Source organism: Asterias rubens, chromosome 6 (assembly GCF_902459465.1).
Source record: "Asterias rubens chromosome 6, eAstRub1.3, whole genome shotgun sequence".
Classification (NCBI taxonomy): Eukaryota; Metazoa; Echinodermata; class Asteroidea; order Forcipulatida; family Asteriidae; genus Asterias; species Asterias rubens.
Genome location: NC_047067.1, coordinates 18,681,142 through 18,705,067, shown reverse-complemented (window position 1 = coordinate 18,705,067; position 23,926 = coordinate 18,681,142). Strand labels below are relative to the sequence as shown.

The 23,926-nt window shown below is 38.9% G+C and overlaps 3 protein-coding genes across 6 annotated transcripts in view; 1 reads left to right on the top strand and 2 right to left on the bottom strand.

The window, feature by feature from the left end:
- Positions 1–663: 663 nt before the first annotated feature.
- Positions 664–10,128, bottom strand: LOC117291497 (alpha-N-acetyl-neuraminyl-2,3-beta-galactosyl-1,3-N-acetyl-galactosaminide alpha-2,6-sialyltransferase-like). Of its 3 annotated transcripts, none has more exons than XM_033773240.1 (6): positions 9,810–10,128; positions 5,478–5,726; positions 4,712–4,903; positions 2,605–2,834; positions 1,725–1,850; positions 664–1,220 (listed from the first exon to the last, which is right to left on the bottom strand). In XM_033773240.1, exons 1-6 carry the CDS (start codon positions 10,023–10,025, stop codon positions 1,016–1,018), a joined length of 1,218 nt encoding a protein of 405 aa, XP_033629131.1. In that variant the 5' UTR covers positions 10,026–10,128; the 3' UTR covers positions 664–1,015. The 3 variants fall into 3 exon arrangements, with proteins under 3 accessions (XP_033629131.1, XP_033629133.1, XP_033629134.1); XM_033773242.1 differs by having other exon boundaries at positions 9,966–10,128; XM_033773243.1 differs by lacking the exon at positions 4,712–4,903.
- The window catches only part of LOC117291495 (probable E3 ubiquitin ligase complex SCF subunit sconB), a 32,545-nt gene continuing 12,518 nt past the window's right edge, over positions 3,900–23,926 (top strand). The window contains exons 1-3 of the mRNA XM_033773237.1: positions 3,900–4,188; positions 22,544–22,768; positions 23,710–23,918. Coding sequence (XP_033629128.1) covers positions 22,565–22,768; positions 23,710–23,918 — 413 coding nt within the window. The 5' untranslated portion in view covers positions 3,900–4,188; positions 22,544–22,564. The remainder of the gene's footprint in view (positions 4,189–22,543; positions 22,769–23,709; positions 23,919–23,926) is intronic.
- Positions 12,029–19,630, bottom strand: LOC117291496 (alpha-N-acetyl-neuraminyl-2,3-beta-galactosyl-1,3-N-acetyl-galactosaminide alpha-2,6-sialyltransferase-like). 2 transcript variants are annotated; one of them, XM_033773238.1, is made up of 7 exons: positions 19,511–19,630; positions 18,417–18,512; positions 17,714–17,986; positions 16,910–17,120; positions 15,248–15,464; positions 14,476–14,592; positions 12,029–13,359 (listed from the first exon to the last, which is right to left on the bottom strand). In XM_033773238.1, exons 2-7 carry the CDS (start codon positions 18,441–18,443, stop codon positions 12,900–12,902), a joined length of 1,305 nt encoding a protein of 434 aa, XP_033629129.1. In that variant the 5' UTR covers positions 18,444–18,512; positions 19,511–19,630; the 3' UTR covers positions 12,029–12,899. The 2 variants fall into 2 exon arrangements, with proteins under 2 accessions (XP_033629129.1, XP_033629130.1); XM_033773239.1 differs by having other exon boundaries at positions 19,439–19,522.

Genomic DNA, 23,926 nt, shown 5'->3' with positions numbered 1-23,926 from the left:
TTTGAGCCATTGCTCGAAAAAGTCTACAATTATTAGTAGCAGTGAAATAAAGTGCTCAAAATTAGTTTTTGTCGGGATCCCGACAATATATCACGTGACCAATTCTTATGTGTTTTATAAGAAACATTTTTAATTTTTGTCATGGTTCCTGACCATTAAAAGTAAAATGTTTGGGGCCAAAAATCTGACATAGCATCTTTAAGCAGAATGAACTTCCTTCAAAAAAACACACTGAAAACAGGTTAACTTAATAAACTTTTTATTTATTTAGAATAAGATTGACAAATCTTTCCAGCATTGACCATTTTAAATTAGATTTGTGCAAAAAAACATTTACATGACATTTTGCAAGGTATGAACTAATTATTGCAGGTAAAAGAAATAACAGTAATAAATTACTGATGTCATTTGAGACAAGGGCCCAATTTCATAGCGCTGCTTAACGGTAAGCAAATTTGCGTGCTTACTGTAGCAGAAACATTTGCTTAGGCTTTAGTGTATTTCACAGGTTAGCAGACAAATTGGGCGGCCATATTACGTTACGTGTTTACCGTGGATTTGCATTGTGACGTCATTTATTTTTGTGTGTTAAGCACCGGAAGGTTAGCATGCCTTTTTGTGTGCCTACGGTTAGCAGCGCTATGAAATAGAAATTTCACAGTAAACACAAAATCGGCCGCTAAGCAGAGCTATGAAATTGGGCCCTGATGTTAAACTACTGGTGCCATTCCTTTTACAGCAATCGTTTACTGCCGTGCAGCCAGGGATCACACCCAAATTAAGACACCGTACAACCGTACGTAGTTTTCCTTTACTTATAGGCCCTACGGTGGGAAAAATTAATCAGAACTTAAGAACTTTTTTGTAGTATAGGCTTGTTTGAATTAATTTTTTTGTTTTTTTTTATTCGGAAAAAGATAATCAGAACTTACGCAAAGTGTTTTGGTAAATTTACTTGTTTGATATGCTTTTGAAGTAACTTGTTGAATGTGATTTGCCCCATCTTAAAATTTGTTTAACTCTCGTTCCATTGCGGATGTCTGAACGTAACATTAGAGTTTTTCCTTAGCCGTTTGATTGCCTGTTTCTCTGTGAGGAATGGGTGTCCAGTTTCGTTAGCTTTCTCGCTAAGGAGTAAATACCTGCAGTCATTCTTCCGTAGGTGAGGTGGGTAGTAGTGGTATGGTACATCAACAACTTTCGTCTTCGATGTATAGTTACTGCAAAGTAATGGTAAAAGTTGGTATAAGCTTTTGTTGTCACTCATCGCTCGCACTTCTTACAACTTCTAGTGGAAAAGACTTGTAGCCATAATGCCTCCAACAAAAGTCAACCTACTATAAAAAGCTAGCATGTCACATTTTGTGTCAAGTATAGTCGGCCATCTACAGAGGGAGCATTTGACTGGTCCCCTCTTTTTTCCCCACAAAGGATAAAGACATGTATTGGTTTTAAAGAACCAGTGATTTCATTTGGCACATTGATTTCATTGGACAAACGTGCAGTGACGTAAGCTTTCCATTTGTGTTTTGATTGGTCTAAGGTGAAGTTGGTGCAGCTGACAAAACATCACCTCGGACCAATCAAAACACAGATATGGATAGATTATTTCGGTCGTCTGCGCCGCATGCAGAGTACGTGCATATGTTGTTCATGGTAGGATTTGACTAGCAAGGATTTTGCAAGAGAGTGACTAATTTGTGGGAATTTGATGTAGTGCCTACCTTTTTGAGTTGCAGAATGTTGGTGGTACCATTCCATACACAGTTACTTGGTCACAAAGCTCCAATGCAGCTACTAAGGTATGCCAGCCAGTGGACAGTGGCTTGTGATGCATTTCCTTTGTTTTACTGTCATGATGGGAAAAGACAATTAATTATTTGCACTTCGTTGGTTTTCCTCAAACGCACCTGTAAGGTGTATAGTACGCTGGCATTGTCAAATTTTAAAGGACTATTATCAGTCATACCATAACAGTAAACAACAAAAACTCTGCTGCTTGTATCGACAACAAAATATGAAAAAAGTTGGTCACAGCGTATTCAGTTTCATGCTTTATCTGCTTTTGAATTCAGTTTTTTTCCGGCTATAAAAATAATAAGCACATACACAACAGTCATTCGTTGATTATTGCTTTACACCTGTATATGATATGTGTTCATTGATAACTGGTAACTCACTAACTTTCCATCCTGTTCTAAAAAAAACATTCGTCTTCATTTACTTTTTAATTGAATCAAGTATAAAGGCACTGGACACGTTTGGAAGAACTCAAAGTCTATTTATAATAAGCATAAAACATACTTGGTAAAAAGCTCTTGATAGTATAACACATTGTGAGAAACGGCTCTCTCTGAAGTAACGTAGTTTTTGAGAAAGAGGTAATTTTCTCGCAAAAATATTTGAATCTGAGAACGACACACAAATTTGTGCAACAGAGGGGTTTTTTCTTTCATTATTCTCTCACAACTTCGATGACCAATTGAGTCAAAATTTTCACAGATTTCCATTTTGCATTGGGGTACATCAAGTGAGAATACTGGTCTTTGAAAATTACCAAACGTGTCCCGTGCATTTATAAGGTTAATGAAAAAAATCACTTACTTTTCAATCTTTTCGAAAAACATTCGTATACTCTTCCCAACTTTCCCTGCCGTAAAACGAAAGAATTTGACGGCAGGATAAAGGTGGGCGAGCAAGATCACATAGCGATAGTGAATATCCTCAAAGATATTTATTTGCCTTTCGGTCATCCAATTGATCAAAAAAATCTCCGTCTTGGATCGAGTGTCCACAAAGAACTCATTCCTTTTGTCCATGTTATGCTCCAAAGACTGTTGGGAAAAGGTATACAAATTATTTGATTTTTGTTTACAAAACTCTTGCCTGGCATGACTATTTCAAGCGTTTACCCTGCCGCAGTTTCAATCATATTTCATTCATTGACACCGGGCTCATTCAATTTAGTTTAAAGTTAATGCTCCATCCATTGAATCAGTATTCAACGCAAAAGGAATATTTCAAATTTCTTTAATATCCCGATGCAAATGTAACATCATTGCGATACCCGATGCCAAAACATAGGATTCGGACTGCCTCTAGCTACCGGGCAATCTCGGTATAGTCTATAGTTGGTAAGACACTGCTCTAGAATTGCAAGGGGCGTGGGTTCAAATCCCACCCGAGTAACATGCATGTGATATTTTTTTCACAGGACTCGGGAAAGTACTGAGTATACGGTGCTGACACACATCGGTGTATGGGTAAAAAAACAAAAACTAATATCAAATTTCACCAGTTTATCATTCAATGGTCAGATAAGATCATTCAATTTCATTTGGCCTAATAAGTCTCATTCAATTTCGTCAGTAGGAAGAGCTAGTCAACCATTCACATCAAGCGTAAGTGTATAGTACGAAATTCAACTTTAGAATGGCAGTCTTGAATGCATATAAATGAAGTATAGGATGACTGAAACGACTGTTTTTAAAGGGAAAAAAAACAAAAACGAAATTGAAGAATGCATTGTGCTCAAGAAGCATATAGTTTGAATGTATTTGGGATGAGTGAATGTCATAACTTATACTGTAAATAGCTCGAATTCAAAGGGAAACTGACTGGGTAAATTTTAAAATGATTTTTGGGGGTTGAACAAAGAATCGACTAGAGTGGGATTCGAACCAACGACCTCCGGGTTGACGTGCCGAATTCCATCAGTATGGAAGTACTTTGGAACTGGTCAGCAATATTGTGACATAGTTTTGTTCTTACAGCTGAATCACATAATAGACATTTGGAATGTGAAGTACAAAGGGCATAGCTTTGCTCAGTCAGAGTTAAATGAGTTCTAGCAAGGCTTTGTAGCTTATGCAAGTGTATTCTGATGGGTTCGAGTTTATGCAAATAGCAAATTGGATGTACATGTATCTGGGTTTTTGGGCGTAGTCTCAGATCACCACGAGACGGCGTTGAGGCAGGATGTCTTTCCCCCAATCTGCTGCCGGCTGCTGAAGTTTGTGATTACAATGTGTGCAGATAGAGGAAGCTCAATAGGGCCAGTCCTACAGCTCGAGATGTGTGTTTTGCATGTGTGGCAATACACATTATTTGCTGTATGAAACACCATCCTTATGGTGATATTCAAACCAAGCAGAGTGAAGAGTGACATGAGGACTAGGGAGAAAAGCTGTAAGTAGATTACCATTAACATGAATGTTTCAAAGATGCTTGTGGAAACCGCTGTGTACTTGATTGCATGACAAATAGCTTAGTATTTTGGTGTGTAGAAATGGTGTCATTCTTATTGTTATATGACTTGGGGCATTGCATGGTTTGTCAATACATACATTTGGTTTGCGAAAGCATCATGTGATAGGCCTATATCTACCTGCCAGGTAGAGTTTGTTCTGTTAGAGAATTGTTTATTCTACAATAGGCCTACGGGTAGATTTTTCGGGAGACTTCTCGGTTCCGAAAATAACTGTCTTGCTTTTTTAACTAGGCCTACTACCTGGGCGGAAGGCAGAAAATCGGCTGTGACTATATAGGCCGTTTATAGCTTATTGGATCGTTTTAAACTGCACTACCACGGAGTGAGTTCTTAACAATATTGGTCCTCCCTGGTCTCGCTATATTCTTATTGATGTTTACCATTTGAATTTGTTCGTGGCAGTTCTGAAAAGAAGAAAAAAAATTGATAATTTTAAGATACCCCAAGAATGTTGATGAAGCTCATTGATCTGATTGTAGTTCGGGACCCGACGTCGGTTTCATATCCGATAACTGGGGCATCGTTCATTCTTATGACGCAATCATGGCTGTCAATTTCTTGGCCAGCGTTGCTGTGAAGTAGACGCCCTGAGCTCGTGACATACGCACAATCTTTGCAAGAGAGTGTTAAATGCTGAAATGATTCCATTAAATAAATAAAAATGATTAACCTAATAGCCTAATAAATAATAATCCCTTTTTCATTATCAAATTATTCAATGACTATGTTATCGACAACAAGGTTTTACAGAACAACTTAAAATGAGTGCCAATTTGAGAAATATTTCACTACAAAGTATTGTAGAAAACATATCAGTCTTTACCCAACAATATTTGAACCCGAGAAACGTTACTGTCAGATACGATTCCCAGATTGTGCATTACAATAACTACGGATTATTCTTCTTGGTGGAAGTGGACATATCTGCTCTGATTTTCTGTGATATCTAAAAAGATTGCTTTTGAAATGAAATTTTCCCAGGTTAGTTTGATTGTACTCAGTATTTTTTAGAGAATTAAAACAATAACAACAACAACAACAACAACAACAACAACAACAACAACAACAACAACAACAACAACAACAACAAAACAAAAAAACACACACACACACACAGGTATAGTTTCCCTTTAAAAGCAACAATTTGTGTGCACTTTGAACTATAGCCCAAGTTCAGTCTTGAGAAAGGTAAAAGAAAACTGCTAACCTCCTCGTTCAAGAAACTAATGTAGTTTCGAAAATATTTTCCTGGTGAAGAGCTGTTCTTTGAGGAGTCGATTGGTTTGTTATTGATGGCGAATTGTCCAGGTCCCGGTGATGTAGTCACCAAGTCTCTCCACTCATCCACGGGAGGTTTCGTCTCTGTAGACGGTAGGGTGATTTGACTGGTCACGAGGAAGTAGTATACAGACCCCGTGAAGATCAGGGAGGAAAAGATAGCCCAACTCGAAGGAGTCTGCCCATTAAAAGAAAAATGACATGTGGTGGGTTGGAACTGGAGACAAATAAGTTTGGTTGAACACAAAAAGAGAGCTGGACGTGAATCTGGGACCTCCTGATAACGTACCAATGAGCTACCCATATTGTAGGAGTAGGCTAAAACAACAAAATGGTATACCTTTCCTGGACAATATTGGTAATTACTCAACAAAAGAATTAGCATACAAAATTGCTTGGTAACGAGCAATGAAGAGCTGTTGGTAGTATAACACATTGTGAGAAGCGGCTCCCTCTGAAGTAACGTATAGTTGATGAGAAAGAAGTAATAATTTCTCACTGAAATATTATTTGAATTGAATTCGATACCTCAGCTGAGGTATCGAAATCAAGCATCAAAAAGCACACAACTTGTGCGACAAGGGCGTTTGTTTATTCCATTGTTATCTCGCAACTTCGACGACCAATTGAATCAAAATTTTCACAGGTTTGTTATTTTAGAGAAGACCGGTCTTTGAAAATTACCAATAGTGTCCGTCTTTAAAGACATAAAATGCATAAAATAACAAGCCTGTGAAAATTTCGACTCCTGGTCATTGAAGGTGCAAGAAAATGATGAAAGAGAAAAACACCCTTGTTGTACAAAATAGTGTGCTTTCAGATAGGAATACAAGGCCTCTGGCCGGAAGTCTTTTATTATTTTAGTGAGAAATTACCTCCCTCTCTCAAAAACTACGTTACTTCAGAGGCAGTCGTTTCTCACAATGTTTTATACTATCAACAGCTCTCTGTTGCTCGTTACCAAGTAAGGTTTTATGCTAATACATTTGTTGAGTGACCTAATTACCAAACGTGTACAGTGCCTCAAACAATCGAACGGTTCCACACAAAAAAAGTATACTTTTCCTTGAAACATACCATAATAATAATAATAATAATAATAATAATAATAATAATATGAAACATTTATATAGCGCTCTACGGAGAACAGAGCGCTTTACATGAGACTATGATAACAAAAGAAAAGAGAAACAAACAAACTAGGATGGGTGGGGAAAAAGAAATGTCTTGAGGAGGCTTTTGAATACAGGCAACGAGATCGCTTCTCTCAGACCCGCGGGGAGCTCATTCCATAGGCGAGGGGCAGCTATGGAGAATGAGCTATCCCCAGCTTTCCGTCTAGTTCTAGGAACGGAAAGCCGGGTCTGATCAGCTGATGAGCGGAGTCGTTGCCTGTATTCATCAGCAGTATTGGAGTTTTGGGAATGAACAAGTTCAACCAGATATGATGGAGATTGGGTGTGGAGGATTTTGTAAACATGGGTGAAAATTTTGAAGTTGATACGTTCTTTAACAGGGAGCCAATGCAGCGATGCAATCAGGCCGGCAGAAGGCTGGTCAGGGCCACACGCGAATACTAGCCGAGCGGCCTTGTTTTGTAGACGCTGGAGTCGAGCGAGGTCATTTTCGCGGGCACCTACCAAAAGAGAGTTGGCATAGTCAAGACGGGACAAGACCAGACTTCTGACGGCATGATGGCAAGCGCTTTGTGTAATAAACCGGCGAATACGCCATAGATTGCGTATGTGGAAATTAACAGTTTTACATACAGAGCTAATATGATGAGACATATTCAGAGAACAATCGAGCGAGACTCCTAGGTTCTTAACAGATGGGGAAGCAGGAATTGTAAAGTCGCCCAATATTAGTTCAAGATTAGGGAGAGTGGATAAAACATGACTGTTCGCAAAAACAATAAACTCCGTCTTTCCCTGGTTCAGCTGAAGCATGTTTTGAGCCATCCATTTGTTGATGGCAAGCACACATGATGATAAATTGCTGAGTACACGCTGACGATCACCTTCAGACTTAGGGTCAAACTCAGCATAGAGCTGAATATCATCAGCGTATTCATGAAATGAGATACCATGTTGACGAATGATCTCGCCAATGGGATTGGTGTACAAAATGAAAGCCAACGGACCTACTATGGACCCCTGAGGTATGGAATAGGTAAAGATATGATGTCTTGAGCAATCGCCTTTAATCGAAACTTTGGTGGTACGGTTTTTGATATAAGTGCTGAACCAAGTATTGACCGTACTGCTTATTCCAAATTGAGTATGAAGTCTCTGGAGGAGGATGTCGTGGTCAACCGTGTCAAAGGCGGCAGACATGTCAAGCAACACCATGAAAACAGCTTTACTTTTATCAAGGGAACAAAGAATGTCATTTTTCACCCAAAGGAGGGCAGTCTCAGTACTATGAAAGCGCTTGTAAGCAGACTGGAACTGTTCCCCTAGTGTGTAGCTGTCCACATGGTTAATCACTTGACATGTTGCCACCTTCTCTATGACCTTGGACAAAAAGGGTACATTGGCTACAGGACGGTAACTCTTAAGATCATTACGGTCAAGAGAACTCTTCTTAAGTACAGGAGTAATTACAGAGTGTTTAAGATTGGACGGGAATATACCAGATGAGAGGGAAGCGTTAACAATCTTTGTGATAACCGGGAGAAGAGTGGATAGATTGTTCTTAACCAACCAGGATGGTAAGGTGTCCAATGAGCAAGATTTGTTAGAAAGACGCATGATAATTTGTTTAACGGCGTCACAAGTAAGCTGCTCAAATTCTGGCATACAAAAGACTGTGGAAGTCTGTTTAGGAACAATGACATTGGTATCAGGGTGTGAACTGACATTGGAGCGTATGGTATCAACCTTGTCCTTGAAAGAGGACAGAAAGTTGTCAGCAAGCTTTGTGTTAGAATCACAATCAGGTAAAACTTGAGCAGTCTTGTTAAGAAGAACATTAATTATGGCATACATATCTTTGATATTACAATTGGTACATTTATCGGAAAAGTACATAATCTTAGAATCAGTGATCAGTTTGTTAACATGTTCCTTTTGAGAACGGTAGGCTTGTTCGTCAAACGCTGAGTTGCTCTTTTTCCATTTCCGTTCAAGCCGACGTCGAACACGCCTTTCAGTATGGATGGAGTTGTTGTACCATGGGAGTTTGGGTTTGACGGACGTTCCCTGGTCACAAAGGGACAAACTTCGTCAAGGACGGTAGAAGTTATTGAACAGTAAGACTCTGTGAGAATGTTAGGGTTGGTACTATCCGGAAAGACTGTGAACCGGTCATGAAGAAGCTCTGCAAAGCGCTCGTGGTCCATCTTGCCATACTCACGAAATGTAGTTGAGATCTTCAGTGGTGAAGGCTTGGCACACAAGATGGTACATTTCACTACGTGGTGATCAGAGTGAAGCAAGGGGTCAATTTGAATTTCGTGGATTAGATCTTCATCATCACGAGACATAACTAGGTCCAAGGTATGCCCATGCTTGTGTGTTGGGCCGTTGACGTGCTGAATAAAACCTGCATTGGAAACGATCTTGGCGAACTTATTGGAGTCCCGGTTATCAAGTGAGTCAACATGAACATTGAAATCACCTAGTATGGCAGTTTTGTAAGGAGTGACCAACTTCTCGTCGAGAAAGGTTTCAAGCTCGTCCAAAAATTCAGATGTTTTCAGCCCATTTCCACGTGACGGAGGTGGACGATATATGCCGATAAGTTGGATGGAGTTGTTGAGAGTTACGATGCAATGTTCAAAGTTAATGGATGAAAAATCGGATGGAGTAGAGCATAGTTGAAGAGATTTCTTGTACACAATGCCAATTCCTCCACCGTAGGTCTTACCGCCACGAGGAAAATTGATAAAGCTGTAACCAGGGGGTGTAAACTCACCAATTACCACCATGTCGTCATCGGATAACCAGGTTTCAGTCAGTAGCATTATATCAACATCAAACAATATAATGTGGTCCAATAAGGTGGTGGTTTTGTTGCGAACGGAGTTCGCATTCCACAGATGTATGGATAGACTGGAAAATGGCTTGCCTAGGGAAATTGGTCGCAGGTTAGAAAGATTACTGGTATGGGATTTTCGTGTATTGACAGGTCGAGGGACACAGCAATTCTTGATCTTTTTGAACATATGAGTTCCTGCACGTCGACTTCTTACGTGACGAGCAATGCCCAGTTCCTTCATAGTGTTATAGGACTTGTCAGATATGGGGGTTCTACTCACGCGTAAGTCAAGTAGCTGTTGTTTAGTGTAGCGATGCACAGTAGCAAACACAATGGGAGGTCTGTTGTAGATTGACTGCTGAACCGAAACCGCATTGTTCGAAGCCATTGTTAAGATGTGCTGGCAACCACTATGGCTACTGGTAAGCCTACTCACATTTTGGATTCGATGTCCGAAGTTTCTTTCCAAACTGTGTACTTCCACAGGAGATCCCATGCTCCAAACTGCTTCAGGATGAAGGACGACATACTCAAGAAAACGTTGATATAAAATCAACGATACAACAAGACGGATTCCGGTAAACCGGAGAAAAAGTGGGAGCAACATTTCTCCCGAGGCCGCAGCTAATAACAGCGCCTAAACCATCGGTTTAACCATCCATCTAGACTTACCATAAAATGCCGTGGATACACCTTCATAGTTCAGCTATTCCGTAATATCAACTCGATATGGGGGCAGACCATTGAAATCTAACCGATCTAGTTCATTTTTAACAATAATCATTTATAGACGATCTCACACCACTTCGGGGCCGCCTGCACCACTGGTGGGCGCAGGTTTATCGCGCTATCACAATAATATTTCCTCGGCAAAAGTATTGTATCCATACTTTGGTGTGACAGGTTTCAATAACAATGGATTTAATACAATTGATCACATTATCTTTTATTCGATTTTGTGCAAGTTCAACAATATATAACCTTGGGGTAACAGCTGTAGATTTAGATTTGTAAATGTTCCATTTTTTGAGAAACAGCGGGATGTAGGTGTCGTAAGAATTTTGTCTGGGAAATTATGGTTATAGGAAAAACATACAGGAAAAACATATTTGTGTAGTAGATTTCTATGCCATTTTAATTAATATTGTAAGGTTTTGTTCGGAGTTATTAGTATGTAACTGTTCATGTATCTCTGCTTCTGGCAGCAAATTTAATAGACTTTTAATAAATCATAAATACAGCTGTTTGAAAAAAATGCATGGAAATAGTTTTTAATATTCAATACAAAAGAGGAAGTTATATTAATAATACAACCCATTCAAACGTAAGTGGACATTTATTAAAACAATAGTAATTTAACCGCGCGCAAATATTTTAGTGTTTTTGGTTTATGTATTGATTTGTGTCATTACTTTATCGTTAAACGCATGGAACTAAAACGTTTTGTAATGGGAGACTTTCTGGGACGATAGAGGGCAGCAGACTTACCGGGTAAATCCATTGTTCTCAGAACTATGCACATGTTCAGAACTACGTAACAATGGAAATTTACCCGGTATGTCTGCTGCCGCCTAGCGTTGGAAAGTCTCCTATTGTCAACGACCAGTATTCGCACTTGGTGTATCCTAACATAGGGCCTATATACATAAAATAACAAACCTGTTAACTCATTTGGTCATGAAATTGAAAGAGAATAATGAAAGAAAAAATCCCCTCGTTGCACAAAACTTGTGTGCTTTCAAATGCCTAATAAGAGGCTTCAGGCCTGAAGTCTTTAATTATTTTGAGAGCGAAATTACCTCTTTCTAAAAAACTGTTACTTCAGAAGGAGTCGTTTATCATATATTTGTATTCTACCATTGCTCGTTACCAACTAAGATTTTATGCTGACAAGTTTGAGTAATTACCAACAGTGTCCAGGGCCTTCATATATCTCAGCAACAGCTGTTGAACAATAAGCCCTAAAAAAAAAGAACCACTTAGTTAAACAACTTCTTTGAGATAAATGTCATTTTATTCAAACATCGGTAACAAAAAAAAATGTCCTTTGTACAATAAATGAAACTGAAAACGTTTGCATAGATTCAGGTTGGAAAACAATGGCAACGAAAGTACTGTGGTACAAATGCACATCTCTAAACGGTATCATTGAATATATTTAGATGTTAAAACGTTTATTTCTATAACTCTTTTTTTTTAAAGCAAGAAAAGGCAATGGATATGACGCCATATGAAACTGTCAACAATTTAAACAGTAACTGAAACAAGGTGACATTGCACTCTTTTTACTCCTGAAAATAAATTCTAGTACAAATCAAGTCAAAAAATCATTTTGATGAATTGTTATTTTGGCAAGTAATCCATGTTGTTGTTTACATTGCAAAACCTTCTCCCCATGGTAAATGTGTGGGTTTAGATGATAAAAAAGTTTGTTCATAGGCATAAAGTACCTACTTTTAAATATGCAAAAAGTTTTTTAAAATTTTTTCTTTTTTTTAACTTGCTTAATATTTTCAACCTCTTTGAAACGCCTAGGGATACCGACCTTATAAATGCAAAAAAAATGAAATAAAACAACTTTTTGTACATTTTACTCTAAATTTGCTCTATAGAAAGACATCATTGTTTTAAACTTTAGTCAATAAATACATGCAATAAATTAAATGCTTAGAATGGATTTAGAATCATTGTTTGAAACTTTAGTCAATAAATACATGCAATAAATTAAATGCTTAGAATGGATTTAGAATCTTTGGCTTGATAAAGTAAAACTGTAAACAAAATCTTATTTACATCAAGATGGAACATCAGGTACTTGGATTTAGATTTGACGATTTGTAAAGCGTCTGTGATCTTTTAAATAAATGGATTTGGTGCTATATCAAATATTATTATAGGTTTTCCCGGCCGATTTCACGAATTTTTGACACCCGGCTCATTAAGTTTTGTTTGAAAATAAATATTCAGTACATTTATAGTTTCTTTTTTTTTCTTTGAAAAACCATGCCCACCCTTATCACAACACTGGTACAAGATGTCAACTTGTGATTGACTGAAGGCAAGAAACGAGACCACATTTGGCGAAGTTCCTTTCTGCAGCAAGAAATCCTTTCAAAGTTTTTGGCCGATATTTTAGAAGCAGTTTGGAAGGGATTCTCGTCCCAGCCTCCGGAGAGAGTACTTATTGCTTTGAGTTGTATCAACAGGTTTTATTACAATATTTTAATTATCAACGTTTTTATCTACCAAAGGCAAGAAGAAACAAGACCACATTTTGCGGAGGTCCTTTCTACGGCAAGAAAACAAACTTTTGTGGAAGTTATATTAATTTCATATTCACTTTTGTGGCAGATATTTTTTGAAGGCATGATCAGGGACTCCCGTCCCCGCTTCCAGCGTGAGTGTTATTGCTTTGAGTTGTTTCCACGGGTCCTTCAAGTATCTTGTTTCCCGGTACAAGTTCGACAATCTTCTCCAACAGATTTTTTTTCTCCACAATGATAGTATCATTTCCCATGCGGAGTTGGACGGCATTCTTCGTCGATTTCCGAACGGGGCGTCGGTGTCGATGCGCCGCCCGGTATCTCTTATTCTCTCTGTAATGCTTCAGGAAGGGCGTGTCGAGGATCACGCCTGAGCTGATGTCTCTGATTGGCCAGGATGGATATTTGAATCTTAGGGCCCGCTTAGTGGCCCAGCGAGCAAAGAGAGCTTTCTCTGTGATAAACAGGTGACCTCCGGTGAGTCGGTTCTCGCTGACGTTGTAGTATGAGCACTCCTTGAGTTTGTCTGGCTCGTAGTAGTGATAAGGGACGCGCTGAACACCCTCACTAGAGTGCAAACAACAAAAAATAATTACACAGGTATAATGTTTGAAATCATACATTTGTTTGCTGTCAGGTTGGCCTTGTGCTGTTTCCTCGCCTTCCACCTCTAGCTAGGATGACCCCAGTTCAAATCCAGCCGGGGCGGGGGCACTATATAATAATAATAGTGGCTTCTTATATAGCCCTCAGGTCCGTCACTCAGTGACGCTCATGGCGCTTCAACATTATTACCCCTGGTCACTGGGCCTTAAATCATTCCTTGAACCATCTCAGCTCCCTGGGGAGTATACAGCCTGTGCCGCCAAATATGTAGCGCAATCAAGGCTAATCCATCACAAGAACCAACTCTGCCCTCACAGGTACCCATTTACCCCTGGGTGGAGAGAAGCAGTTACAGTAAAGTGTCTTGCTCAGGGACACAAGTGTCATGACCAGGATTCGAACCCACACTCTGCTAAACAGAAACACCAGAGCTTGAATTCGGTGCTCTTATCCGCTCGGCCACGACACCCCATATGTGGATTTTCTTTCCAGTCCCCAACTGATTGTTTTGGTTCTCCCGGGAACAACTATCTGGGGTTTTCTGAATGAAACTTCCTTTTTTGTCTTCTCTCCTTCGGGTTCTTGGCTAGTACAGTGGTCCTGTATTTGTGCAATAACTTTGTAGAAATCAGAACTCCATGTTAAGCCATAGACCTGGGCTCTATTTCATAAAGTTGCTTACCAAGAAAATAGTAGGAAACCAGCCACAGAGAATACATGTGGAATAATAGGGTTTTTTTTGCTGGTAACCTGGAAAGCAGTTACTGCTTTGTGCTAATAGCTACTTTTTATGCCCAAGAGTCGGGGGTCAATTTCATAGAGCTGCTTTTAAAGCAAAAGAAATGCTTAAGCACGAAAATAGCTTGCTTATTTTACACATGTTACTGGTAAAAATTTCATGATATATATATTGCTTGTGATTGGTATTTAGCTTTTGTTTACTTAGCATAACAATTGAGTGGAGTCTTGGCCGGTAATCTGATTTTACTAAGCAAGGATTTTCTTGCTTAAGCAAAATTTTGTGCTTAAGCAGCTCTATGAAATTGGGCCCAGGTGTGATCGTAATTAGTTTTCTACCTGGTTCTGGAGCAGTAGTTCTCATCAGCCATTCCATAAACAATCACCTCCTTACATATATCCAGAGCAGCTACTAAGGTATACCATCCTGTAGATAACCAGGTTTGGGCTTCCTTCCTGGAAAGGAAAAATTGTCAAACATGAAAACAGAATTAGCCTCTGATAGCTGCTTACTAAGCCAAAAGGACCAATGGTATAAATTTTGTTATTTTTATAAATTTTGTTACTTTTATAAATTTTGTTTTGAGATATCGCCCAACTCACAAGGCTGGTTGGCCACTTTAAGAATGCTACACTTTAAGAAGGCTAACTGATTGTGGGCTATCGTCCCAAACCAACTGCCATTAGTGCCCTGGTCATCTTTCTGAGCTCCCTGTGGAGTATACAGCACTGAGCCGCCGTAGTGCTCATTTCATACACAATATCAACCTTTACCCTTGCAGGTACCTGTTTATACCCCTGGGTGAAGAGAAGCACAAACAGTGCATGTTGCATGGTGTTTTGGCCGGTAATCTTATTCTGTATTAATTTACCCTTACACCACTACGTTAGCGCTGTATACTCTGTATTTTCCCGAGTTCTGTGAACAAAATCACAGGCATATTACTCGGGCGGAATTCGAACCAACCACCTTTGCAATACTTTTCAAACGAGAAGGTGTAGAATTGCATAGCAGAAATTAGTAGGATACCAGTCACAAACGACACATGTGACATTGTGTTTCAGCCAGTAACCTTATTCTGCTAAGCAACATTTGTCAAGAATCACTTACTTGGATAGCCCGGTCTGGTTTTTAAACAAGGTCTCGGATGATTTCATCTTTTCAAACGAGAAGGTGTAGAACTGGACGTCGGGAAAGAGGTGGGTGAGGAGTAGAGCCAAGCGATACTCTTTGGAGATCAGCTTCTTGATTTTACTCTCGGACATCCAGTTGATCAGGACAATATCGGCGCGGGTTACGTTGTTGGTCAGCATCTCGTCGCAGGCAACTGTAAAATAATAACAAAATCTTATAAAGCCCATTTCACAATAACCACATCAATGCACTTTACATTAGTGCCCTGGTCATCTTTCTCAGCTCCCTGGGGAGTATACAGCACTGAGCTGCCGTGGCGCTCCAAAGGCTTTTTCATACACAATCAACATCTACCCTCACAGGTACCTATTTATACCCCTGGGTGAAGAGAAGCAACTAAAGTAAAGCATCTTGCTAAAAGGACACAAGTGCCACGACAGGGATTCGAACCCACACTCCGGTGACTTAACCACCAGAACTTGAAGAAGAGTGCAAATGAAAACTTAGACTCGATGTTCCGACTGTAAAAAAGTATAGTTCTCAGAGGCAGAAGTACAATGATGTCTGCAACTTAAAACTACGGTAAAAACCCAACTCGGGCCTGGAATTACATAAAAGCTGTGGAAGCCTTGGCCTTTATTGCCCGAAGCCTAAGATCATAGATCTGGTTAAAGCCATTATACACTTTCGGAACAGAAAAAAAAGAAACAAAAGTTCACAGATTTACAAATAACTTACAGGGTTTACAGAAGGCAATAGTGAAAGACTTCTCTTGAAATATTGTTCCATGAAATGCTTTACTTTTTGAGAAAACATTAAAACAATTATCAATTCTCAATGTCGAGAATTGTGGATTTAATGTAAACACATGTCATGACACGGCGAAACGTGCGGAAACAAGAGTGGGTTTTCACGTTGGTTTTTCCCGATTCCGATGACCGATTGAGCCTAAATTTTCACAGGTTTGTTATTTTTATATATAAGTTGTGATACATGAAGTGTGGGCCTTTGGACAACACTGTTTACCGAAAGTGTCCAATGGCTTTAAAGGCCAATTTTGTACTCACTGTAATACTTCATAGCGCTAATAACCACAAGCCCACAAAAGGCATGCTTACCTTCTGGTGCTTACTGTATGAAAATGAATGGCATAACAATGCAAATCCTTGTGAATGCACAACCAGACTGCCTCATTTTCTTGTCAACCTGTGAAATGTGCTAACAATAAGCAGGAAGGGCCCAATTTCATAGAGCTGCTTTAAAGAACAGAAAGTAGCTCAGAACAAAAACATTTTGCTTACCAGAATATGATTACCAGCCAAAATACTGTGTTATATGTACAATCTATGACTGGTACCCTGCGTGTTTTTGCTGAGCAGAAACTTTTATAAGCACTACTTTCTGCTTCAAAGCAGCTTTATAAAGTTGGGCCTTGGGCCGATCTCAAAACAATTTGATATAAAGTAGACATTGGGTCTCAAAATTCAACACTGCAATTACCTATCTTTCTGAAAGTTTGCATATCTCAGCGCCTTGAGTACCTTAATTGGTAGATACGTGCGCTATATAAGACTTCAATATTATTATTATTATTATTACATTCCTGAACAGAAATAGATTTGCAGTTTGGGCACCAACCTTCATTATCACCGAATGATTTCTCCAGATTAAGATGAGCGAGAGATCGCACTGTTGTTCGAGACCCAACATCTTTCTCGTAGCCTTTGACCGGGGCATTGTTCATGCGGAAGACACAAGGTGTCTCGTCAATTTCTTGTCCGGCATTGCTGTCGATCAGATGCCCCGAGCTGGATACTACAGCACATCTAGAACATTGCATCTGTAGCAGCTGAAAATACAGTATCAATATTGGCTTTACTTTTTGAAGTCGTCAAGGAACATATTTTACAGCTATGGAAAAAAAATCATCATAGAATCAGCCAAGATTTGCTTCATTTCGCAAAAAGCTACGATTCATCTTAATTGCAAATTACACACTGGATTTAAAATTAACCTTGGGCCACGAGATTCCAGCCTTTGGTCAGTAATCTCAGGAGCGGAAATGTAGAGTTGTCTCATGTTTTTCAATTGACTACAAAAACCGACAGTGAAATAAACAAAATTCAAGTCGGGTGGTAAATTTGGCGAAGTTGTATCTATCCTTGCCTTCCATTGCAAGGACCCTGGTTCGAATACCAGCAGGAGCACTACATGGATTGGGTCTTCGTCATCTCTGAACCAAATCTCTGGCATTTTCCTCCCACATCTAAAACTGAACCTTCCTTTCTTGTGTTCTCCCCATTAAGTTCTTGGCTCACTTAGTGATTAATTTCGCTTTTCTGAGGGTCCTTGGCATCAAAACCAAAAATTTAAATGAAAATACTCCTGAATCTTCAGATAAATCTTCTTTTTGGTGTGAAATCAAGCGTCTGCAAAACCTACTTTTCCTTCGAGGAGACTTTGATACCCCCAGTGAACCTTTGACTGGGAGTACCGTTGGCCTTTTTGTTCCCTACGTTTGGCGAGGCTTCTCACAGCATCAAAGAGTTTCTTGGCCTTCTTTATATCTCTGTTTCCATTGAACTTGACGAGTGGCGGAACTGTCGAGCGTCGGACCACAAGCTGATTGGATTGTCGCTTGAAGACAAAAGTCAAGTAGGCCGCTGATAGAAGGAGTGAGTAAACCAAAGAGACCACCAGTAGCCCATGTATTGTCTACAATAAGAAATACAGATTGCAATAAAAAAAAGACGATTAAAGGCAAATTATACCTTTGTTATTTTTAACCGATTGAATGTTTTTATCAAAACGTAGATGAATACAATAAGAATTAGCATGTGAAAAATTTACTTCAAAAGGTTTTCGTGTTTTTGAGATATTGCTGAAAATCTGGAGATAATAATGTCCATGCAGAAGAATAATCTCTATATCTGACAATACTGACAGTAACTCTTCTCAGATTCAAATTTTAGTACAAACAACCCCAAAAATCAGCTGAACTGCCACAAAAATAGTATGTGAAATACTTGTGACTTGTCACTGAAAAAATATTTTGCATTAGTAAAAATTTATCAATAAGTTTAAAAATACATACCTGCATGAGATTGAAATTGGGTATAAAATTATGAATTATAAGCGAACTTACAGATCTCCTTCTGAGAAAGGCCAGCATCTTCTACTCTGATTAATTCTCTATCAATCATTTGAGTTTACATTGATTTGTTGACTCCATGGTCCAGAACTATAAGGAAGAAGACAGGATATATAAATAATATTTTATAAATCAACAAACAAGGAAAAGTATTCACTAGCCCCATACATAAGGTATATCGCGATTCAGAACCGCAATGCATTGTGGGAAGGAATATGGGGCGGTTTCTATGCAGTTTCTACAACTCGCGCGTGCAACGTCTATACCTGTGTGTGGGTTCAACAGCACCCTCTCTTGTTATTTTGCTATTCGTGATAAACCTTATAAACAGTTCCATATGATGAACTACCTCAAAAAGCAGAGCCAGAGGGGCACAGCATATTTTTACACTATTAATATGGGGATAACTTTTCCTGTTCTTTCATTTCAATTAAATGTTATTGTTAGCGGTATATACTTTCTCTGTGACTCTGTCTGAGCAAAACTTACATTGTTGCAAAAAGAAGGTTTCAAGCCCACTAACAGACTAATAAAAAATAATATGTTTGGCACTGCAAAAAAAATGAGCAACAAGCATGACAAATGAAGACTTATCTGTCATTTCTTTATCTTTAATTCAACACATGTGTGAGAAATCATTTGGCAGCTCATTAACTGACTGTGGAAGGTTACTTTTGATTGATACCCAATTAAAGCATCTTGATGGTATTAAAGTTTGAGCAGCATTGAGAGATAAAAGAATCACAACCCTGAAGTTTTGAGGGTGTTCAAACATCAAAACCCAGGACAAAAAACAACTGTCGTTGATTTCTACCTCCGTGCTTTGTATCATTGTTGATGTTACAGCGTTTTTACTTATTTATGGGGACGTAACCGTCACAGTGATATGCGTTTAAATATGGTTAAGAAAGAGATTTAACACAGACATAAATAAATTATACAAAGCCAACTGACGTGACTGAACAACAAACTATCGTCAATTCAGACAATCAAATCAAATGCTTTTGTTTGTTTACCTTTTGTGCAACCTCTGATTTTAACTTTGAAACGTAAATCACTGCATTGCACAAAAACACAAAAAAACTTACACTAAAACTGCGATGAACCGACGGTGTACAGCTTGTAACAACCAAGACCGATGCAAATATCACGAGCAACTTGTTTTAAACTTTAGAATTAAGAATAGTATTAATTTAGTAAACATTGGCTACTCGATATCCACTGATGCGTGCACTTATACAATAATATGGGAAAAAGAAAGAGAAAGTTTTAAGTTTCTTTTCATACATAACATTGAACAAGGAGCCAGACCATCATGCAAATGTTCTTGTCTAACAATCATAGTCTGGTCCATACTTTGTCCACTTTCTTGGCAACAACGCGCACACGTCGCGCGCACACCACAGACGTCACACTATTCGACGACTGTTTTTCTTGCTCATAATAAAACTAGTTTAGGCTAAAGAGTAATAAAAGACTTTCCAATTTTCAACGGCACTAAGATAGTTTAAACTTTGAAGAACGAGAGATAAACTTCGATCAGCTGATGGAGGAAAAGTTCAGCCTAACTTCGAAACAATTCTGTCAAAAATATGTTTTTAAATTCATTTAGTCATAGTCAGAGTTAGACAAGGGTGAGAAACAAAAGAGGACAATCAAGAGGTTATTTTTTGCAGTGTGAGCAAACAATAATTAGCCAAAAATACCATCTAAACAACAAAGCAACCCCGCAAATAGACAGAATAACTCGGGAGAATCATGATGTCAACATCAACTACCACAACAAAATTAACGAACAGCTGATGAGGATATTATTCACCTATATTATCCCAATTTGAGAGACTTAATTATTTCAGAGGCACTAAAAAGATGGTTTAATTTTTGACGAAATCCACTCAATTACTGCATGCTACAAAAACGATTATATGCGAAAAACAAATGAACAATGAACAAATTTTTAATAATTTGTGTACTTACTTCAGAATCACAGTCAACTGGTAAATTGAGCGAGGGTGCCGGCTGCGGGTAAAAACAGCTCCGCCGATCAACTACATTTCGACCATCGATTTTTTTATAGCCACGATACCTGTAAACAAAAATTGGTTTTGATTTCATTACTAATATTTTTAGTGCAAGTTCTCAACAGTCTCTGGCTAAAATGACACACGCGCTTCCTTGTTCTTCTAATTATATCCGAACCATATCCCGACCCTATACAAACCCCGTGCCACACCCCGCCGCGCCCCATCCACTGTCCGCCGCTGCTGCCTGTTGCTTGCTCCATAAGCTTCCGAGATCACCAAAATGGACTTTATTAAGAACAAACAACAAACTGGTATTAACATAATAATTTTTATATTACATAAATTTGTTTTGCCATTAATTTAATCAGCCCCCCCCCCCCCCCCCCCCCCCCCCCCCCCTTCCACGATGATCCACATTAGAGGCTAGCCTTTTGTCAAGGCCTTTTGTGGCTAAGACATATTCGAGCTGCGGTCCCATAAGAGAATCGCTCCGCAGTAAACGAAGCATGTCCAGCGGCCACGGAGCTTGAAAAACGGCTAAACATAGACGATACGAAGGTGTGTGATACTGGTACACTGTACTTGTGACCATCGTTTACCGTAACCACCCATCCATTATCAAGCGTTGTCAACACTCTGGACCTTTCCATATTTGTAAAAAGGGGTAGTCATTATAAAATTGCAACACTTGGGTTGTTTTTAATCCTTTAGCGACAAATAATTTACTTTAATTGTATTCCAAATAGATAAATACTATACTGATATATATTTTTGTGGTTATTTTTAACAAAACTTTTAAAAATAACAACTTTGTGCAGGAGTTAATTTTAAGATGTTTACCTCTAGATAAATTTGGAAAATTCTTCGGAGGTCTCGTGTACATCCCAATCCGTGTCTGCATTATGTTATTGAGAGTGCTATTTCAGACAGCGGAGCAGGTGGATTAAAATGACAAAATGGACGAGTTTCGTGAATGTACATCTTTAGGAATCTACTAATATAAATTAATCAAAACTATATAATCTTGCCGAAATATAGAAACAGACAACGTATAAAGGTTAGTCAGTTGAGTTTGTATTTTCTGGTGTAAATCAGAATACTTTCTTGTTGTTTTCAACACAGATCCGGTGCAGCTTAAAACCCTCACTTGATTTTGATACATGATTGATATGTGTGTAATCATGGACTTAATTACAGTGTTTGTAAATTTTACTACTCTGCTGTGCAGGCTTACTTGGTACTTGGTGGTTTCTTGCTGTTGTGGCCAAGTATCCCAAGTGTGACACATTCCCATTGGGGAAAAGTTTCCGTATGGCGCCACCACTTTTTCATTCGATATGAAATAATATAGGAACTTATTTACCTGATTGACATATCCCTGTTTGTAAAAAAGTGGTGGCGCCATACGGAAAGTTATCCCCCATTGGGGCTAAGCATTTGTTTTTTATTGTTATGTAAGCCTTTTGAGTTTTAAAGTTTTAGGTTTATTTACTAAATAAAAATTAGAGCCATGTTGTTGTTGTTACAACTTGAAACTGGTGTTTGCCAGTGGTGCTCTACTACCGTCTAGCCTACTACCTAGGTAGGACCTACTCCTAGATCTATGAGGTTCGTTCCACTATCGTTCGTGGAGACGATAGCGGAACGAACCTCGTACTTCTTGGAGTAGGCCCATCTAGGTAATTGCAGAACAAAATCTGCCAATGATATTGTAGTTTTTTAACACTAAAATTATTACAGAAATGTACCAAAAATGTTGCTTGTTGCATGTTGCTTAATTTGTTTATTGTTTGTGGCATGTTGAACAAATTGTTTTGAAAAATCATCTGTCAAAAATCAGTCCTAAAAAAGTTCCAAAAAATTATGGGTTTTTTTAGCGTAAAATCGGTCACACAACTTTAATCTGTGTTTCTTTTTCCTTGATCTAAAAATGACTAGACTTGCTTTTTGTCTGTGGACCAGTCAGTGTTGGTGTTAAGAACAAGAGAGAACGCAGGGAAGGTTTTTGTTCATGCGGCCCCCTAAAAGGAAATGGGGGAGGACGTTATGATTTTGTTTTACTTCACCTTAAATAACCCTTTTTTTCCGTTGATGCACAGAGGAAATCTAAAAGCAACAATGGAACACCCCATCCAGGTTCTGCACCATCATCACGGTGAAGGAGATCAATTGGATTCATCTAACGGACCAGCAATCGGGGCAAGTCTACTCGGTCAATGGCACGCATTCAGAGGGAGACCAATCAGAGATGAGTTAAACATGGAATATCATCGTCAGTTGGACCATGTGGCTGTGTGGATCGATAGGTGGAGTCATGAACAGGTGTGTGACAGAATTTATTGGAAGAGCAAAGCCAAGCTTGTTTGTACATAAATTTGTGAGCCAATCAAGCCTTTCAAGGTTCGCCAACCAAAGGCTTTTTTCCAAACCTCTGTCTGATGTTCGAACCACAGCGTGCAAAAAGTGTCAGGTCACTTCGTACCTTAACCACTTCGTACCTTTTGCAAGGTACGAATAGAGTGTCATGGCCGAGTGGTTAAGAGCATCGAATTCAAGTTCTGGTGCTGATTCACCGGAGTGTGGGTTTCGAATCCTGGTCGTGACACTTGTATCCTTGAGCAAGATACTTTACTATAATTGCTTCACCCAGGGGTATAAATGGGTACCTGCGAGGGTAGAGGTTGATATTGTGTATGAAAAAGGTTGATATTGTGTATGAAAAAGCCACAAGCGCCTGACAGGCAGCTCAGGGTTGTATACTCCCCCAGGGAGCTGAGAAACATTACAGGAAAGTTATTGGCCCCATGACCAGGGCACTAATGTAAAGAGCATTGATACGGTTATTGTGAAATGCGCTATATAAGAATTTGTTGTTACGAATTGACTGTGGCCACTTTGTACTCTGCCTGGACACTTTGTACCTTTTTGACACAAGACAAGTACGAAATGATTCAAAGGTACAAAGTGTCCAAGGTATGAGGTGACCAACATCCATGCAAAAAAAAAAAAAATAACAAAAAGCGAAGGTTTAGGAAAGGACTCTTAGGGTGCGTTTGACGGTCGTAACCATAATTGTTTTGGTCTTTTGCCAGTGCCTAACCAATGGCCAATTCAACCGAAACAGTCAAAATTCACCCCAGATCTAAAACATATTATTGTACACGCTTTCTAGGTTTTTCTTACTAAACCAATTATCAAATCTGTAAATCTGAATTCAATCAAAATGCTTGTAAAAATGTGATTGATCTGTTTTTATCCCCCAGAAATGTTCCATTTTGGAAGGTATTCTGACGAGAAGTAATTACAGCCAGTTTGGGTTTCTGTGGACGAGTCTTCAGCCCACACTCCATAGGGATTTTATGTACACTTCACAACAGCTGTATCCACACCATCGGTTCACACCCATTAGCTCTCATGTGAGCAGAGAAACACGAGCACGAAGAGCGGTCAGAAACTATTTTCATGTTGGAAGGTAAGAGT

What these genes read in the sequence shown, in the direction of transcription:
- LOC117291496 (XM_033773238.1), bottom strand. Translation starts at nt 18,443, where the DNA reads ATGCTGGCCTTTCTCAGAAGGAGATCT. An exon ending in ATCATTCGGTGATAATGAAG is followed by an intron (nt 15,465 to 16,909) that starts GTTGGTGCCCAA and finishes ATTATTTTACAG; the next exon opens with TTGCCTGCGACGAGATGCTG. An exon ending in AACTACTGCTCCAGAACCAG is followed by an intron (nt 13,360 to 14,475) that starts GTAGAAAACTAA and finishes TTTGCACTCTAG; the next exon opens with TGAGGGTGTTCAGCGCGTCC.
- LOC117291497 (XM_033773240.1), bottom strand. Translation starts at nt 10,025, where the DNA reads ATGGGATCTCCTGTGGAAGTACACAGTTTGGAAAGAAACTTCGGACAT. An exon ending in AACAGCTACTTGACTTACGC is followed by an intron (nt 5,727 to 9,809) that starts GTGAGTAGAACC and finishes TTTAATGGGCAG; the next exon opens with ACTCCTTCGAGTTGGGCTAT. An exon ending in TTTTTCGAAAAGATTGAAAA is followed by an intron (nt 1,851 to 2,604) that starts GTAAGTGATTTT and finishes CCATCATGACAG; the next exon opens with TAAAACAAAGGAAATGCATC.